This window comes from Desmodus rotundus, chromosome 1 (genome assembly GCF_022682495.2).
Source record: "Desmodus rotundus isolate HL8 chromosome 1, HLdesRot8A.1, whole genome shotgun sequence".
Lineage (NCBI taxonomy): Eukaryota > Metazoa > Chordata > Mammalia > Chiroptera > Phyllostomidae > Desmodus > Desmodus rotundus.
Genome location: NC_071387.1, coordinates 118,867,880 through 118,886,901, shown reverse-complemented (window position 1 = coordinate 118,886,901; position 19,022 = coordinate 118,867,880). Strand labels below are relative to the sequence as shown.

At 53.2% G+C, this 19,022-nt stretch overlaps 1 protein-coding gene across 6 annotated transcripts in view; it reads left to right on the top strand.

Annotated features, from left to right (window-relative positions):
- CLIP2 (CAP-Gly domain containing linker protein 2) overlaps positions 1-19,022 on the top strand; it is a 69,123-nt gene extending 50,101 nt beyond the window's left edge. For 4 of the 6 annotated variants that reach the window (XM_053929998.2, XM_053930001.2, XM_024571596.4 and 1 more), the window contains 9 exons: positions 524-628; positions 2,279-3,214; positions 5,460-5,517; positions 7,967-8,050; positions 8,952-9,108; positions 11,727-11,886; positions 12,698-12,883; positions 13,270-13,332; positions 17,006-19,022. In XM_053929998.2, coding sequence (XP_053785973.1) covers positions 524-628; positions 2,279-3,214; positions 5,460-5,517; positions 7,967-8,050; positions 8,952-9,108; positions 11,727-11,886; positions 12,698-12,883; positions 13,270-13,332; positions 17,006-17,017 — 1,761 coding nt within the window. In that variant the 3' untranslated portion in view covers positions 17,018-19,022. Of the gene's footprint in view, positions 1-523; positions 629-2,278; positions 3,215-5,459; positions 5,518-7,966; positions 8,051-8,951; positions 9,109-11,726; positions 11,887-12,697; positions 12,884-13,269; positions 13,333-17,005 lie in introns of those variants that run through there. The other 2 variants (XM_053930003.2, XM_071222314.1) reach the window with 2 other exon arrangements.

Sequence of the window (19,022 nt, the reverse complement as noted above, 5' to 3'; positions counted from 1 at the left end):
AGGGAGGCCCGGCTGGGAGAATCACAATCGTGTGGGTGTATTTTTGAAAACCTTCCATTTATTTGGTTCATCCACCTTCAGCACAGGCCTGGGGGCCAGGAATCCTGGGGTCATTCCCGTATTCATTCATCCTGGCGGCCTGCTGTGTGCAGGGTCCTGTACCTGACATGAAAAACAGCCCGCAGGGTGGGAGCAGGCCGGGACTCCCCGGCAGAGCTACAAGGGGAAGGGCCACCTGGGGGTGACAAAAGGGACCCAGGGTGCCCATTGCTACCCAGCCTGGGCAGGATGCTGCAGCCTGACCTCTGCCCTTGAAGAAGCCCAGCCAGGACACCGAGGGGCAGGAGGCAGGCTCACCTCCCGGACCTCCTCTCTTTCCCTGAGCCACCTCCTTTCTGTAACCTGTTTTCCAGCCTTGTTCATGGTAGATGACGCCACCTTTCTCTCTTTCTCTCTCTTCCTCCGGCTTCCTTTCCCTGTGCCCTCTGCCTTGTCCCCACCCCCCACCCACCGGGTGGACCAGACCCAGACGCAGCTGGAGCACGCGCGCATTGGGGAGCTGGAGCAGAGCCTGCTACTGGAGAAGGCGCAGGCCGAGCGGCTGCTCCGAGAATTAGCCGACAACAGGGTAACGCGCCCGCCACCTCTGGCCTGCCAGCGCCCTGGCCTGTGGGCGACCCTGGGCTCCTCTGTTTCATGATTTTCTCTGTCCTTGGCTGCTATCCTCAGATTGTTTTTTATCTTTTGCTCCCTTTCCAGGAGGGAAGTGGAGGGTCAGGAACATGCTTTACGCTCCACTCTCATGGATGCCTATTGGGGAGCCGGTCCCATTGGCCGAGAACGTCCTGTGAGACCCTCCACCTTCCTCCTTCCCCATATACTGCCAGGACAAGGCTTTGTCATGTTCAGAACTCAGGGGTCTCTTGGGAACGTCTGCCTTCTGTGGGCAGACATGGAGACAACCTATCCATGCTCCCCTTCTCCTGGCTGGGGAAGGCTGGAAATTGGGGGACTGTAGACCCAGGTTTCTCTAGCCCAGGGGTAAATATGATGGCAGGAGGGGCCGGCCTGAAGGACCTGGGGCGGGGCAGTAGAGGTGTCCGCAGGACGTGGGCTTCTTGGTCAGCCCAGGGGGTGGCAGTTGTGACACGAAGGGTCAGAGAATGGCTCCTGGGCTGGGGACAGCTCTCTTTGGGGATGAGTTCTCCCCGAGTCCTAGGGCCTGGTTCCAAGTCCAGGCTCCAGGCCCAACTGGCCCCTCCACAGCCACCATGCATGGCTCCCTGTGCAGCACGCACATCCGAACAGCTGGCTGGCCTAGCCCGGGGGACAGCCCCGCTGCGGTCTGGCAGTGGAGCCAAACGGCCAGCAAGCAGCGATTGGGACGTAAGCAGCGTGGGGCCGTGGGGTGAGCAGCGGTCGGTTTCTGCAGGTTGGCCTCGGCACTCAGGGCGTGTGTGCACGCAGTGGGCACTTGGGGACACAGAGAGGCCACTGGTCACACACTGTTGCCCAGTGACCCCGTGTACTCATACAGTACACACAGGTGTGCACAGACTCTACTTGCAGAAACTGATTGACAGACAAGAGCCCTCTACACCGAGGCATCTTAATCGAGGGTTCAAAACCTGATTGAAAAAAAAACATGTTTATTGAGCTAAAGGTCAGCTTCAGAAACAATTTTTTAAGCTTGTAAAAGATTTAAACGTTTTAAAGATGTTGTTTCCAAATCTGTGACCACTGACATGATCGAGGTGTAGGTTTTGGAGGGTGGAACCTCTGACCTCAGAGTTCCCATCAGGAGGCAGGTCTGGGAGCATCAATTCTGTTCTACTTTAGTCACTCAACTCACCCTTCTTTGGCCACCCCCACCAGACAGCCCCTCTGAATCAACCCATTCTAACCCAGGAACTTTCTAGAGCAGGATAATGCAAAATTTCCTGTCATCTCTGTCCTTTAAAAAAACATGAGCTGAAAGAAAGCCATAACTTCAAATAGGTGGTTTCTTTTAACCACTGATTTGTCCCAAGCCTAGTGCAGTGGGGACAGCTGACTCCCTGAATCACTGGGCTGCTAGCCAGTAGGGGTCTTTCTGGGAGCTATGGTGGGCAAGGTCACTGAGGAAATACCAGCACGTGGGTAGGGGTGGATGCCCTTCCCTTCTCTTGACCTTTCCCCACTGGGCTGGGGCCCTTGACTGGTGAGGACCGCCCCCCATGCCCCTCTTGCACCCCCCCTCACTCTTGCCTTCTGACCTGTCTCCCTCTCCCCCTGGCAGCTGACCACGGTGGCCGAGAAGTCACGGGCACTACAGCTGGAGGAGGAGCTGAACCTGCGGCGCGGTGAGATTGAGGAGCTGCAGCAGTGCCTGCTGCACTCGGGCCCACCGCCCGCTGGCCACCCGGAGGCCGCCGAGACCCTGCGGCTGCGGGAACGACTGCTGTCTGCCAGCAAGGAGCACCAGAGGGAGAGTGGCGTGCTGCGGGACAAATATGAGAAGGCCCTGAGGGCCTACCAGGCGGAGGTGGAGAAGCTCCGGGCCGCCAATGAGAAGTATGCACAAGAGGTGGTGGACCTCAAGGCCAAAGTCCAGCAGGCTACCAGCGAGAACATGGGGCTCATGGACAACTGGAAGTCCAAGCTGGACTCGCTGGCCTCGGACCACCAGAAGTCCCTAGAGGACCTCAAGGCCACCCTGAACTCAGGCCCCGGTGCCCAGCAGAAGGAGATCGGGGAGCTGAAGGCTGTGATGGAGGGCATCAAGATGGAGCACCAGCTGGAGCTGGGCAATCTGCGTGCCAAGCACGACATTGAGACCGCCATGCACGTGAAGGAGAAGGAGGGCCTGCGGCAGAAGCTGCAGGAGGTGCAGGAAGAGCTGGCCGGGCTGCAGCAGCACTGGCGGGCCCAGCTGGAGGTGCAGGCCAGCCAACACCGGCTGGAGCTGCAAGAAGCCCAGGACCAGCGCCGCGACGCTGAGTTGCGGGTGCACGAGCTGGAGAAGCTGGACGCAGAGTACCGGGGCCAGGCACAGGCCATTGAATTCCTGAAGGAGCAGATCTCGCTGGCAGAGAAGAAGATGCTGGACTATGAGCTGCTGCAGCGGTCAGAGGCCCAGAGCAAGCAGGAGGCCGAGAGGCTGCGGGAGAAGCTGCTGGTCGCTGAAAACAGGCTCCAGGCTGTGGAGTCCTTGTGCTCGTCCCAGCACACCAACGTACGCAGCCACCCTGCCTGCTGGGCTGTGCGGGGCCCGTGGGCAGCAGCATCTGAGGCTTGAGGGCCTAGCTGGGGAGGGTCTAGGTGTTTACTGACCAGCCCAGGGAAGGTTCTCCTTGCCCCCAGCTACATGGCCTGTGTGAGATCTGGGGGCACCAGGCTCAGAGGAGGAGGCTCTTGTCCCTGTCAGAAGGGCAGCTGGCCCAGGTGATGGGGACCGAAGGTGGTCTGAGCTGACCTGGCTGGGTCCCCCACAGTCCTGGCCTGGAGAGAGATGTACCTCAGAGCAGACAGCAGGCTCCCTCCAAGTCCCCAAGTCCCTGATGCCCGGAAATGTCCTACTGTGCAGGCTCCTGTGCTGTGAGGCCGGCACGGACGTGGAGGACAAGTGCTGCCCGTCCCCAGGGCCGCCGTCTCCAGGTCGAGGCTGACCTAGGGGATCTGAGGGTGGCCTTCTTTCTGCTAGTCCTAATGAGACTGAGCGACAGTCCAGCGGTCACTTCCCCAGAGTGTGGGGGTCCCCAGAGCGGGGTCTGGAAGGCTGGAGGGGGTGACCCTGGAGAGTCTGCTGCTACCAGTATCAGTTTTGCTCCAAACCTAGACGTCCAGCTGAGCACACTGAGGAGGCCCAGACGTGGTCTGTGTTCACTCCAGTGGGGCCGGGGAGGGCCTCTGAGTGGCTCCAAGTACCACACCTCGTGCCCGGCCCTGTGCTGCCCCGTTTCACCCCCACTCCCGTGGTCAGTACAGGCTCCATTTCATAGGTGTGCCCACCAGGACCCCAAGACGGAGTAGCCTTCCCGGGGTTCCTGCCCACCAGTGGTGGGGTGATGCCCACCTCTGCTGCCAGAGGGCTCGCAGAGGGTGCCTAGGATGGCAAAAGTCAGGTTTTATATGAAGGGACAGCTAGCAGGACGACCATTGCCTTTTACAGGCCCTGGGGCTCCTGAGCTTCAGTCCCCCTTGTACTTTGACACTAGATTTAGCATTCCCGTAACGAGTATTCAGGAGTTCTCAGTACATGGTGCCCTTTTGTAAAGGGAGCTCGGCCTGTGTCATGCCTTGGGGTCCCACTGCAGCAGCCTTCCGGCCACGTTCTCCTAGGAAGTGACAGTGTTTAGCACGTGCCGTCCCAGGGTCCTGGGCAGTGGGAGAGGAAGAGCCCCAGGTTAGCTCATGCACTGACGGCCTGACTGGCTTCTCAGGGCAGCAGGGTCAGGCCTGGGGCCCCAGGACCTGCACTCCCTTAATGGGAGAGGTTCAAGGGTGCCATAGTTCCACAAAGCATCGGGAACAGGGGCCTGAGGATAGCCTCCTCCTCCTCAGTCACAGACCTGGGGCTGAGGAGAGGGAGGTGACCTCAGGAAGACCTCTCTTGCCTCCCACACACTCGGGGTCTCAGTCTGGACCTCCGTTTCCAGGAACAACTAGATTTCTGGTCTCACGCAGCGTGAGAACTTCCGTAACAACGTTTTAGCGCATGCCCCATTTCCCTGCGGTGTTTCTAAATAAAGAGCTAGGGGCACAGCTCTCACCGGCCGAGGCTACTGTGGGGCTTGGGACGTGTGAGGAGACGTGGAGGGGCTGGTTGATGGGAGCGACTGCCTGCGCAGCTCAGCTCTGTCCTGACCTGTGGCGTTCGGCTGTGGCGAACTGCAAGCTCGGAGAGCAGCCAGCTAGCTCGGCAGGAGGCCAGAAACTGCTGGAGAAGGAAGCAGGACAGAGCCAGTTGATGTGTGCCCAAATTTCTTCTTTCTTAATCTTATCTTCTTTGGCTTCTGGGTTTCTTATTTAAAAGACGTGTTGGAGAGAAAAGAAGTAGCATTTCTTGAAGTCCCTCTAGGAGACGAGCCTGGGCAGGCTCTGCACACAGGCCCCATGGCAGTCGCTACTTGTTTCAGGGAGTGGACTTCGAGGCTGCAATCTTGGATGCTGTTGATGGAGACAGATTCCCAGGCCCAGCCTCTGAGGGTGTCCCAGGGGAAAGGACATCCATTTGACATAATGGACATCTTCAGCACAGGAAGGGGCAGGAGGTGTTCTCATGGAAGTCGCACAAGCAGCCTTCGGGGTGCTGGGAGCAGGGGAGGGGTCCTCTGTTGTCAGGGGGCCATACCAGGGACGCCTGTGCTCCCCACCACCATAAATGTCCCCCGTGCAATGTGGGGCTGAGGCGTGTGGGCCAGCTGGGGCGGGGGGCAGAGGCAGGGGTGAGCACCCCCCTGACAGGCCTCTTCTTTCAGATGATTGAGTCGAATGACATTTCAGGGGACAAGATCAGGATGAAGGACACTGTGGAAGGTGAGTTGCCACTGGGCAGGCAGGACACGGGGCTTTGGGGACAGGCTGGCTGGTTCTGCCTTTGAGCTGGGTGCCACTTGGTTTTGCATCATCTGCCATTTAGCAAGAGGTGCCTGCCACCTGCACAAGCCACTCACCCCCAGGGGGACTGCGGCTCCACTTATTGAGTGCTGGGCTTTGTGCAAAAATACCTTGTTATCCATTTGGTTTTACATTAGCTTTAAGGTAGGTATAAACTACAGATGGTTCGAAGGGTGTAAAGTGAAGGGCCCCCTGTTGCCGGGCCCCCTTCCCAAGGGCACGATGTTGGCCCCTTCTGTCGCTGTGCAGAAAGTTTGTGCGTGTACAAGCAGGTAGGTCACAGGTGGTGCTGAGCCTCCCCCTTACTCTGTTCAGCCCCTTACTTTTCTCCATTCAGTGGAGTATCCTGGAGGCTCGTCCCTACCACTACATCCTTTCCATCCAGCGGGGTACTCCCCTGTGTGGAGCCACCGTCCATACTTAGCTAGTGTCATGCTGTTGGATCGTAGGTTGTTTCTAGTCTTTATCTATTGCAAACAGCCCTGCCGTAATAAGTCACCTCCTCCTCGGCCCGTCAGTTCAACTCCAGCTGGCTGTGGTTGAAAGGGCGTTTCCCCGCAGGCCTCACCAGCAGCGTTTCCACAAACGTGATCTCTGCAGGTCTGAACAGTAAAAGATGCTGCCTGACGTCCTGCCAGTTTACCGTCACCTCACTGTGAAGGAAGCGTCTCCCGTCCCTACCTGGATCCTCTGCCCATTGTTCCCCCTTGGGCCGATGATCTTACCGTCCATTCTTAGAAACTCCTCAACAATGACTTGGCAGACAGTCTCCAGCCACTGGGGGTTCAGCTTTTGGGGTTTGTGGTGTTTGCCACGTGGGTTTTCTTAAATCAGTCTTTTTCTTTTTTTTTTTTTTGGCTTCTGGATTTATTATTTTTATAAATAATAAATAATAGAAGTAATATATTCATAATATATGACTTTTATAAAGAATAAATCCAGAAGCCAAAAAATAAATAATAAACCCCATAGTTTCCTCCAGTGCCTTTTAGTGCCATGTTCTATGTTTAAATCCCTGATCCATCTAGAATTCATCCTTCTGTAAGGCGCGAGGTAAAGATCCATTTTTATCTTTTTCCTTAGAGAGTACCCACTTGTCCCAGCACCATGTTTAAAAAACTTACCTCCCCCCGCTCTGCTGACTCGAATCGCCAGCCCTATCGTTTGTAAACTCCCTCAGGTAACTGACTGTGTCTAGACGTCCTGCTCCTTCCCGATGACCGACCTGCCTGTTCATGTGCCAGTTCTGTAATGTTTTAATCATTCAAACTCTGGTTTTCAATTACTGGCAAGCCTACCCTTTCCTACTCTGGTCTTTCAGAATTCTCTTGGCCATTTTTTAAATTGGGGGACAACTAACATCACCTAAAGTTAACCAGTTTAAACCAAACATTCTGTGGCACTTAGTACATTCACAGTGTTCTGCACCCACCACCTCTTTCTGGTTGAGAAGCATTTTCGTCACTGCACACGGAAACCTCATTACCGGTCATTCCGCTCTCCCCTCCCTCCCGCTGCTGACGACACTGATGTGCTTTCTGTCTCTGCGGATTTGCCTCCTATGGATATTTCATATAAGTAGAATCTTAGATACGTGGCCTTTGTGTCTAGCTTATTTCACATGACGTAATATATTCGAGGTTCGGCCACGTCATAGCTTGAGCCAGTGCTTCGTTCCTCTTTATGGCTGAGTAATGTCCCGTCACATGCAGGTGCCATGTTTTGTTTATCCACCACCTGTTGGTGGAGATCGGGGCTCCTTCCACCTTTGGGCTGTTGTGAAAAATGCTCTAAAGTTCCGCGTCCAGGCACTTGTTGAGTACCTGTTTGGGGGGGGGTACCGTATTTTTCATACTATAAGATGCACCCCCCAATTTGGAAGGAAAATGGGTGCTTGTATACCTAGAGTGGAACTGCTAGGTCAGATGGTAATTCTGTGTTTAACTGAAGAAGTTTTTTGCCAAACTCTCTTGGCTATTCTTTTGTATTTTTCCAAGAGATTTTAGTTCTGCCAGCTTATCTAGTTCTATAAGCATTAAAATCTTGTTCATATTTTTATTGGTATTGCATTCAATTTATAAATTAACTAACGGAAAGTTAATATGTTTCTAGCCCTTTCCATGCATTAGCGTTTTTACAACTACTCTGAGGCCTACCCAGTATTGAATGCACATGACCTTGTGACATGGGCACCATTATTGTCATCTCCATTTTTCACTCGAGGAAACTCGGAGAGTTGAGCTGCTTGAGACCACAGTCTGGGAGCCTCTATTTCAGAGTGGGTTTCCCAGAGAGAGGGTGGCGCCTGCTGGACCATGGCTTTGAACCTGGAGTGTTAATGGCCCCTCGTCTCTCTCTTCTCCCCTAGGCCTGCAGGACAAGCTGAACAAGAGAGACAAAGAGGTGACAGCCTTGACATCCCAGACGGAGATGCTCAGGGCCCAAGTAAGTGGTAAGTCTCCCTCCCGCAGGGCAGATGCGGGGGGCTTCCCTTGGGGCCACGTGCCGGTGGGGCGTGGAGAGGGTTGGCGCCAAGTCACGGTGCCCTCCCACACTCTGCCTTGAGGAAAAGGTGGACTGGGCCAGCTCATCCATGCTGGACTTCCACTGGGCAGCAGTGAGTGGGGGAATAGTAGCCCTCTCATGGTCCATAATCTCATCGGGGACTCTGGCCATCGTCTCTCTCCAGCAGCCACTGCGTGTTGGGAAATTCCATCAGGACTTTCTGGTCCCTTGTAGGCCACTCTGGGACAGTATATCTGCCCCCAGCCCCTAGAGGAAATACCCGGATTTTGCACTGGGGGAAGGTCCCTGGCTGTGGCAGAGAGCAAGGCTCGGGGCAGCCAGGGCAGTGGGGGAGCCTGGGGTGAGGCGGGGGGTCTGGAATTTGTGATTTGCTGACAAACTGGCCTTTTTGTCCGCCAGAGCGCCAGTGGTTGTGTCCATGAGGTAGCCCCCATCCTAGGAAATGGTTCCCACCCCCATGTCTCTCCAGGTCCCATCATGTTCACGGGGCGTAATTGGTTGCAACATAGGTCAGCTGACCTCCGGTTCCTCCAAGGCCAAGGTGAAGCTAGAGCTTTTCCTTGTTCAGGCAGCGGTGTAACGCTGGGTCCTGTCTTGGAAAGGGTGGACTGCTTCCTGCCACCACGGGTCCCACTGCGGTGCCCAGGGGTCCTGGCCTGCTTTTTGTGGCTGTTCATCCTGGCTCTGCAGGATGAGAGACACTCAGTGGAGTGTGTCACTGTGACCCCCTGAGAAAACCAGCCCCCGGCCTGAGCCTGGGCCCTCGATTGGGACAGATTCCCTCGGCGATCCTGACCTTCTCCTTCTTTCCTGCCACTGACACTCAGCACTGGAGAGCAAGTGCAAATCAGGAGAGAAGAAGGTGGATACCCTCCAGAAAGAGAAACGGCGCCTGGAGGCGGAGCTGGAGGCTGTGTCCCGGAAGACCCACGACGCCTCAGGCCAGCTGGTCCTCATCAGCCAGGAGCTGCTGAGGAAGGAGCGGTGAGTCAGCTCAGGCTGTATGGCCAGACCTGCCACCCAGCTGTCTTCCCTCTGGCCTTGACCTTCTCTCCACCTGACATTAGCCAGTCAGCCAGTCTTCTCCAGAGGTGGGAGAGGATGGACTGGGTAGAACAGATGGCTGGCATCACCAGTGATCATTGTGTTCTCCTCCGCTTAGCTCAGACGAAGCCTCAGAATCTTTCTTAACACAGTTCTCCAGGCACTGACTTGTCTCTAGGAAAGATGAGCGGTTCCCAAACATCGTGGTCTCAGCAATACCTTTAAGCTCTTAAATGTTATTTTTTAAAATTTTATTTACTGATTTGAGAGAAACAGAGAGAAACATCAATTTGTTGTTCCATTAATTTATGCATTTATTGATTTCTTCTTGTATGTGCCCTCACCAGGGATCGAACCCTCAACCTTGGTGTGTTGGCACAATGCTCTAACCAACTGAGCTACCCAGCCAAGGCTAAACTCTTAAAAATTGTTGAGGATTCCTAAAAAGCTTGTGTTTACTTATTCTATGTTTATTATATTAGAAATTTAAATTGAGGAATTTAAAAGTATTTATTAGTTCCTTTAAAAATAATAAACCATTTGCACATTGCATAAATAACATGCTTTTGAAAAATAACTTTTCCAAAACAAAACATATTTAATGAGAAGAATGGCTTTGTGTAACACTTTGCATTCAGTCTTCGCAGTTTGCTGTTCTGGTGACGTGTGTATGAAAATCTGGCCTTACAATTATATGTAGTTGGAAAAGAGCGTATTTTAATACTGTTTTCAGATAATTAATATACCACGTGACCCCAGGAAAAAATCCATTGTTTGTGCATGAGAAATGACAGTGAAAATAGTTTTTTATCGTTGTGAGATAGTTTTGACCATGGACCCCCTGCAACGGTCTTGGGAACCTGGAGTGTTCCCTGACCACACTTTGAGAACCTCTTGGTTCCAGTTTATAGATGTAGTTTGCGTAACCCATAGGAGGCTTTAGAGGGGGAAAAAACTAGATGAGCAGTTAAAAATCAGAAGATTACACATAAAATCTAGATTTTTCCAGATTTCCTAAAAAAAATGGGAAGTTCTGACACCACTAGGCTGACTTCCAACAGCAATAGCGCACATTGCTGGAGAGCACCCGCCCCCTAGTGGTGGGTAGGGCCCTCTCTGTCTCTAAGTCCCCCACCCCTCCTCCTTATTTCACTTACACGCCCTAGCGGACATGGTTTGAGAGCCCCTGCAAACATTTGAAGTTCAGCCTCTGATTTAAAGGAATCTTGGAAAAGTACAAGCATCTTTCTATAAAGGAAATTCTGTCTCTTCCCCGCCCCTCCGGTTAAGTCTGATGTACAGATTGGGAGTTTACATGCTAGACTTGCTTCAAATTTAGCACCTCTCTAGAAAATGTGGCCCCGCCCAGGAGAGAGTTAAACAGGTGCGCCTGGGCTATCTCCCTTCCCAGCGTGAACTCATGACCAGCCAGGCCCTTCCATTGAGGCCCCACTGCTGTCTTGCTCCCCACACCCTCCCCCGTCCCAAACAGCTACTTTATTCTCAGTGTTCAGCCTAGTCTCACCTCCTCTGAGGAGTCTGTTTTCCTGCTATCAACTGGCTCAGTTCTTCCTCCGTCTCTCATCACTCACATAATTCCTATCTTCTTCTTTCTGGACATTTCGCCCAGTCCCTTCTTTGAGGGTTAGCTCAGAGCCCATCTCTTCCTTGAAGCCTGCCTTTATTAAAGTAGGCCACCACGAGCTCCTCCATGCTCCTGTGGTGTTAAGGACAGGAGTGGAGATTAGCGAGTAGAGATTTATTTTCCTCATGTAACAGGAAATCTGGGAGTAGCTATGACTGATAGTTGGCTAAAAATATCAGTGCTAACTGGTTGGTTCTCTTGGACTCTTCCTCTTGGTTGCAAGGTGGCTGCTAAAGACCCAGCGATCATATTCATAGCAAGAAGGAGGAGGAAAGGGAAAGGGGCAGTACCAGCAGACTCCCACTCTGCTCTCAACTACCCATGGCCACCTAGTAAGGGAGTTTTCTCCTCCTCAGAGCAGATGCAGGCCAGGGAAAAGACTTAGAAGGAGTGTGTCCTATTTTCTAATCCTGCGCCTAAGGCAGACATTGCTAATTGAGCACCACACCCTTTTCTGCAGATCCTAGATGCGCCTGAGAGTCATTCTCCTCACGGTGCTCTAGGCAGCTACTGCCCGTTGGTTACGGGTTGACATGGGAAATAAAATGCACATGGTTTCGGCCATTTAAAATAAATGTCTTGCTTCGTGGGCTCTCTTGGATGACTATGTTGTTTTGCTTTGCTTAATTTTTTAGTTAAACAAATATTCTCTTTTTTAAAAAATTTGAAAAACATTTCAGGGAAGGCCAAGTCTTCTTCACTGTCCCATCGGTAAATGCTGACCCATCTTGGACTCTGGCTGAATGGCCTCATGCCTCCTGTTTCCACTCTGGCCCCTTCTGGTGCGGGTGATGTTTTAACAGTCTCCCCTCAGAGTGGCCAGTCTCCAGGCATTTTGCAAAGAGCTGGAGTGTGGGCGTGCAGGGTCCAGGGCTAACGGAAGCTGTTCTGTGCCCCCACACCCATCCCCCAGGAGCCTGAACGAATTGCGGGTGTTGTTGCTAGAGGCCAATCGCCACTCCCCAGGGCCCGAGAGGGACCTGAGCCGCGAGGTCCACAAGGCTGAGTGGCGGATCAAGGAGCAGAAACTCAAGGACGACATCCGGGGCCTTCGTGAAAAGCTGACTGGGCTGGTATGTGGGGACAGGGGGTGCTGGGGTGGGGCTGAGGCTGCCCTGCTGTCAGGCCACGGAGAGTGGTGACCTCCTGGTGTCCCCCCAGGGACAGCCATGCCTCAGAGAGAATTCAAAATCCCCTAGAACCACAGGGTCAGTGGCATAGCTGGTGGAGGGGCCGTAGGCATCTGCCATTGCAGACATTGTGGCTGGCTGTGTGATAATCTAGGTGATACAACGCAAAGGGATACTACCTCAGAATCTGACCTATCCAGAAGTGAGATGGGCTCCTGCAAGGTGGTGAGCCCCTATCCATAGAAGTAATCAACCAGAAAGCAGCTCTTTGTTCAGGGTCCTGCAGTAGGGATTCACACATAACGTCAGGAAGGAAGGGGCCAGTTTGTGTGGGAACGAGGCACGTATGTCTCCTGGGACTAGAGTGGGTACCGCAGGGGTGTCCTGCTGGGTAAGGAAGGAGTGGTAGAGAAGTTGCTGTCGGAGGGGGTCAGGTAGTGGGAGGGTAAGAGATGATGAGGCTTTGGGTCTGGCGGTGAAGAGGAGGGACCCATGTGAGAGAGTGGAGGGAGTCAGGGGAACTCAAGAAGGAAAGAAAGGAGGGTGTCTGGATTTGGGGACTTGGAGGACATGAAGCGGCTGACAGCCTGCTTCAGTGAGGACCCTCAGGTGAGGGAGGGAAGCCTGAGGAACACCCCAGTGATGCTCAGGCCTGGTCCACAGGTAGGGTGGGGCCAGAGGAGAGGTCGCCTTCCCCTGACATACACGTACATGGGCTCACACACATGCTCTTCCTTTCTCCGGCCACTCCCAGGACAAAGAGAAGTCCCTGTCAGATCAGAGGCGCTACTCCCTCATTGACCCATCCTCCGCCCCCGAGCTCCTGCGGCTGCAGCACCAGCTGATGAGCACAGAGGACACCCTGCGGGACGCGCTGGACCAGGCTCAGCAGGTGGAAAGGCTCATGGAGGCCATGAGGAGCAGTCCCGACAAGTCCCCGGTGAGCCACGGGCACGGGCTGGGCTGATCAGGTGAGCCAGGGCAGTGTCCTCCTGGAGCATGGCCCTATCCAAGAAACCCTGGTCCCCAGGCAGGGCTGGCAGCCCCGTCTCTCCCAGAAACCCTGGTCTGAAGGGGAGAGACACAGGCGTGTGCTCTGGGAGTCCCAGCCCAAGGCATACATGGCTTTACCATGAGGATCTCAGACTAAGGGGAGAGATGCAGCCTTGCCCTGAGAGCCTCCATCTATGGGGGTCCTGGGACCCCCATTCTTCGGTCAGTTTGGAGCCTGAGATGATCCTGTCAAGAAGACCTTGCCATCTAGTGGAAGAACTAGGAACTGCAGCCCGGTGAACCTCACTCAGCATCTGTCCATGACTCTTACAGGCCATCAGCAATTCCGGTTCTGCAAACGGCATCCACCAGCAAGACAAGGCCCACAAACAAGAGGTAAGGGGCACTCTGGCCCCGGGAGACGCCCTGGCACTCCTATGGCCCTCCCATACAGGCAGGCAAAACCCTGAAAAGTCACCAAAAATACAAAGATGGCATTGTGCAAAGGCTTTACCATTGGGTCTCTCACAGAGGAGCTGGTGCATACAATCTTGATTCCAAATTTATCCTGCTCTCTTAGCCCTGTTTCCCTTTTAAAAATGCTTATTATAAAGTGATACACACCTATTGGAAAAACAAACAAAAATATATAAAGAAGAAAATACTAGTTATTACTACACAAGAGATGACCAAGGTTGGTGTTCTGAGGTGATAGCCCCCCCAAACTCCCCTAAGTGTGTGTGCGCACATATATGTGTGTGCACGACAGTTACTTCTCATCCTTCGCGGATTCCACATCTTCAAATTTGCCTACACACCAAAATGCATTTGTAACCCCCAAATCAGTATTTGCAACAAGTTTGTGGTCATCGCGGACAGGGCCAGAGCAGAGAAGAATTTGAGCTTCCTGTCCCGCATGTTCCCAGCTGAGGGGTAACACGGCTACGCCTTCCTGCTTCAGCTCTTATGCTGCAGACGTGTCCTTTTTGAAATCTGATTTTTCACATTTTTGTGTTTTGTCTTGGTGATTTCTGCTGGTTAACATGACCCCCAAGTGCTGTGCTGAAGTCTGTCTCGTGTCCCTGAGCACGAGAAGACGGCTGTATCTTCACTTAATGTCATTGATAGGCTCTCAGAAACTGCGCTTTTAAGAGAAATGACATAACAAAACCAGTTTAACCATCAATACACACAAGAGTTAAGTTCCTATAGCATATTTCTGGTCACAAAAACATCACCAAACCTCTAAAAAGACCCAAAACGCTTCTTGTATTAAACATTGAAATAAATGTGAGCTATACATACATACAAGAAAAATAAAAGCAAGTAAGATAAGTATTTTCCAACCTGCTTACTCCAATTCAGGGCACAAGGTGGGAACTGAGACCGGACAGCGCAGACACACCAGTTCACCTCCTGCACGCATCTTTGGGATGTGGGAGGAAACTGGGGTCCCCAGAGAAACCGCCCCCCACAGTATGGGGAGGCTCTGTGTGCAGACACCACACAGACAGTGGACCCCAGCCGAGAATCAATTTTTTCCTCATCAGCATTATAACAAAATGATGTTATTTGAAGACCTGCTGTACTATTGGCCTTGAGTTCATTGTTAAAGAGTCAACAGTGTGTATTGAATAGGGTGTCTTTACCCAGAATCCCTCCTAAAACAGGGTTATGTGTTGATCCGTTGACTAAGACGTCGTGATCAGAGGTTCAGAGGAACCTAACCTTGTACTTCCCACAGGAGCAATGGCTCAGTAGTTGACAACTAGGCATTGGGGGTGACTTTATAGAACTACTGTGAATAGTGAGAAGCTGTTACATGTGTATGTGTATGCATGCACATGTGTGCATACATTAACTTTTTATTTGGAAATAATTTCAAAATTACAAAAAACTTGCTAGAATGAAAATAGTACCCAGCTCATTATATGCCCTTTCCCCCCAAAAAGTGCAAACATTTTGCCCCACCTGCTGGGTCTTTGCTCTGTGTGTACGTGAGTAGTAATACCTGTAATTCTTTTCTGAATCGTTTGAGTATAACTGCATTTGTCATGGCCCTTAACGCTTGGGTCTGTATTTCCCGAGTGAAAGGACATGATTATACATAACGACAGTACAGCTATCAATCTCAGCAAATGTAACATCGATACAAGATTCTCTCATTTTCTCAATACATTAGCCAAGGCTGAGTCAGCTTATTGCATTTAGTTGTTATGTCTCTTCGGTCCCCTTTAATCTGGAATATTTTCTCAATTTCTCTTTGATTTTTATGACATTGACATTTCTGAAGTGTATATTTCAAAATATACCCCCCTTTATTTTTAAAAAGATTTTATTTATTTATTTTTAGAGAGAGGGGAAGGGAGGGAGAAAGAGAGGGAGGGAAACACCAGTGTGTGGTTGCCTCTTGCACGCCCCCTACTGGTGACCTGGCCCACAACCCAGGCATGTGCCCTGATTGGGAATCAAACTGGCAACCCTTTGGTTCACAGGCCCAAGCTCAGTCCACTGAGCTACACCAGCCAGGGCTATATACTCCTTTTTTTAATGGAAGATTCTTCATTCGAGTTTGTGTGATGGGTCGCCTGGGTCAGAGCCAGGAGCGCTTTGTCAGGGTCGTGTCCTTCACCGGGCCTGCCAGCTGGGGCATGATGTCCATCTGCCCTTCACTCCTGACCTGAGTTTTGATCACCTGGTCAAGGAGTAATCTGGTTTCTCCACTGTGTGGTTATTGGTTTTTTCTAACAATCAGCCCATGGAGACTTTAAGAGCACGTGCACCCCCTGCTCTGACACCCCCCCTCCCGCCCCGGATTCCGTGTTTGTGGGCGACGCTGGCCTGAGCCGCGGCAGGTGCGTCATTTTAATAGAGTAGGTCACACACTCTACATTCAACTTCACCTCCTGTTTTTTTCACAGAATATTTTAAACAGAAGCATTTTCTCTCTTCCTTAAGCAGTCTCGGTAAATTCTACATTTTATAAAATTGCGGGTATAAAACTGGTTTTCTGGAGCGTCATGGGCCTGAGGAGTGTCTGTGACCCCCACGGTTATCCTGTCTTTGTTGACTCTTACGTTTTTGGGTTTTTGTAATCCTCACCAAAGGACATTTTTCCATTGCTTTTAGAGAGAGAGGAAGGGAGAGAGGGAAACATCGATGCAAGAGGGAAGCATCGATTGGTTGCCTCCCGTATGTGTCCAAACCGGGGATCTTACACACCCAGACAGGGAGCCAGACCCGCACCCGAGGCATGTGCCCTGACTGGGAATCCAAGCCCACCCCTTTGGGTACGGGACCACGCTCCAACCAACTGAGCCGCACTGGCCAGGGCTTGACTCTTAATGTTTTAAGGGGGTGCCTGGTGGCCCCCACCCCACAGTTAACTCCTGCTTCTACCCCCAGTGTTGTAGGCACTCACCTGGGGCCCAGATGCCAGCCCGGTGAGGTGGGAAGAGCCCAGCACTGGCTCTGTCCCTGGCTTGCTGTGTAACCTTGGGTAGGTGAGGCTGGAGCGTGGGTAGGAACTTGTCTTTCCACCTCAGACTGCACAGCCTCTGGCTACAGGTGCTTACCTAGAGACAGGAGCCTTGGGCAGAGCATCTGCAAGGGCCAGGCCTGTGGGTGAGAGGCAGAAATGGGGCGGGGAGAGGCGCAGAGCTGTGAGGCACAGGGGCGGGGTGCTGATATCTAACCCTTGCATGGCTTTGTCAGCCCTGGAAGGCACAGGGTCATCTCAGTTTACAGACACAAAAACCAAGGCCTGGAGTACCACCTCCAGTTTTTATTTTCTTGGATCCAACCTCCACACAGGCACTCAGGGCTCTGTAAACCCACCTGCTCGCGCCTGTTCTTCTCAGCTTCCTCTGTAGAAACAGCTCCCACCCTAGCTCTGTCTCACCATTTCTCAACACACAGCAAAGAGACTTTTTCTGCCCTAGGGCCTTCACCTATGCAGTTCCCTCCACCTGGCACAGGTGGATTCTCCTCCCCCAGCCCCCCATTTTTTTACCTGCGCCCCTCTACCATTCCTAAAGACACTTGCTGATCAAGCCCTTGCTCTCCCCAGGACAAGCACTGACCATGAGGGATACCATGGAGCAGCCCAGCCCACACCAGAGCCACTCCATTCTGCCCTAGTGGCGCCCCCTCCAGGCAGCAGCCAGGACTGTCACTTTGGAGACAAGAACAGTGTTTGTAACAATACCGTGCCCACCGCCTCGGACAATCCCCCACCCTCGACCCCCCGCCGGACCAGGAGGCTTCCTCAAGCACGAACTTCCACGGAAAGCGGTACAGTCCCAGCCTGGCCCCGGAACCTTCAGCCTGGACACCCACGGCAGCCCAGCAGTGTCTGGCATTTGTTTGGGGAAGCTGAGGAGATCCGGCTAGGTCCCTCTCCCCAGAACGAGGAGCCTGAGGACCATCTTGGCACCCTGGGCACATCCCTGCCCTCCTTCCCTTCCTTCCCTCCCTCGTCCCAGGTCCCCCTTGGACCCCAGAGAGCCATTATCCTGGAAAGGGTCAGAGGAGGCCCAGGCCCTCCTTGCAGGCACCAAGGAGGGAAGTCCTGTCCTCAGGAACCAGGTGAGGACCCCTCTTCTGCAGCCGCTTCCACACCAAGGCAGCTCCAGGGCTGCTGGTCCCCACACCCTGAGCCTCCTTCAAGCAGTGGTACGAGTTCCCCTGAGCCCGTCTGCCCAGCAAGGTGCCAGGTTCAAGGAGTTGGGGTGCAAGTCCTTCTTTCCCCCCCCAACACCAACACACTTACACACAACTCCAAGCTGCTGGCCAGAGGGTGGTCACCAAGGCCAGGAGCCACAGTATTAGGAAAGTTCGGAAGCCCCTCTCCTCACCTGGCTTGGAGGAGGAACAAGGGGGCCACAGAGGAGTTCAGACCGGGGTCCAGGTGTGTTTTGACTGGTCAGTAATATGGTGACCCCTGGGCTGACTAGATGTTCCAAAACTGGGCCTCCCACCTGCAGGTCCATCTGTGCAGACTCTGAAGTGTCCACCCATGACCCTTGACACATGCATCCTCCAGGGGATCACACATGGCCTTGTGGGTGGGGTGTCACCCACACCCAGACCACAGAGATGTACATGCTTGGGTTCCAGGACTGCGCCCCAGGCCTAGCAGGGTAGTGCCCATACACACCAGGAACATTCCTGCAGCCTGGCTGTGCACATACACACCCAGGAACACACGGGTGGGTGTTCAGGGGTGTGTGTGCCAGGCATACGCATCAGAATGCACAGGTACTCGCGGCCCCTTTTCAGTCTCACTGGGCACCTGCCAAGGGCTTTTTAGGCCTTGCCTCCTGTAGCCAGGAAGAGAACCCAAGGGATGTTGTTGGCGAGAAAAATCTAACCACCTCTCCCTCTTCCTCTGAAGCCCTGCTGAGTTTCTCTAGGCCTGTGCGTGGCAGGAGAAGCCAGCTTGCCCAGCAGCGCCCACCTCTAGAGCTAGAGGGCCTTCAGGTTCTTACCTAGTGCCACAGCATCACTGCTGGGGCGGAGGGGGAGGCCTGGTGGTGCCCCATCGTAGCGTTCCCAAGGTGCACCAGGACAGGTATGCAGTCTGCCCTGGGAGCAGCTCAGGTAGCCTGTGAGTGCTCCCGGGTACAGGTAGGTGGTTCTCACTACCTTGTCCAAAAGCCACCCTTTTTGGGAACAGCCACTTAGTCCTATTGGCCCCTTCACCCTCCCTGTTGGCTTTCGGTAGCTCTCGCATGTGGTTTTATTAACAACAGTCTAGAAGCTATGCTTTAGTGGCCTAATCCAGAGTTAATACAGTACTGCTCTTTCCAGCAAAATCAGGCAGTCGCCCACCAAAGGAGGCGCTGATTAGTCTACTAACAGCCAAAGGCCTACACCGGGAGGGGCTGAGCTCCGGATGGGCTTGCAGGTGGCAGGTATCAAAGAAGCAATTTCCCAGTGAGCATCTCTGCCTGCCCAGTGTGGACTCGGCCATGCCCCCTCCCCAGACCCTCCCCTTGCCCTTCCCCGCCCCAAAGTGGAATTATTGAAGTGTGGCGAGTCCGTGCTCGAGACAATAAAGCTTGTGACTGAGGTCCAGGACCCGA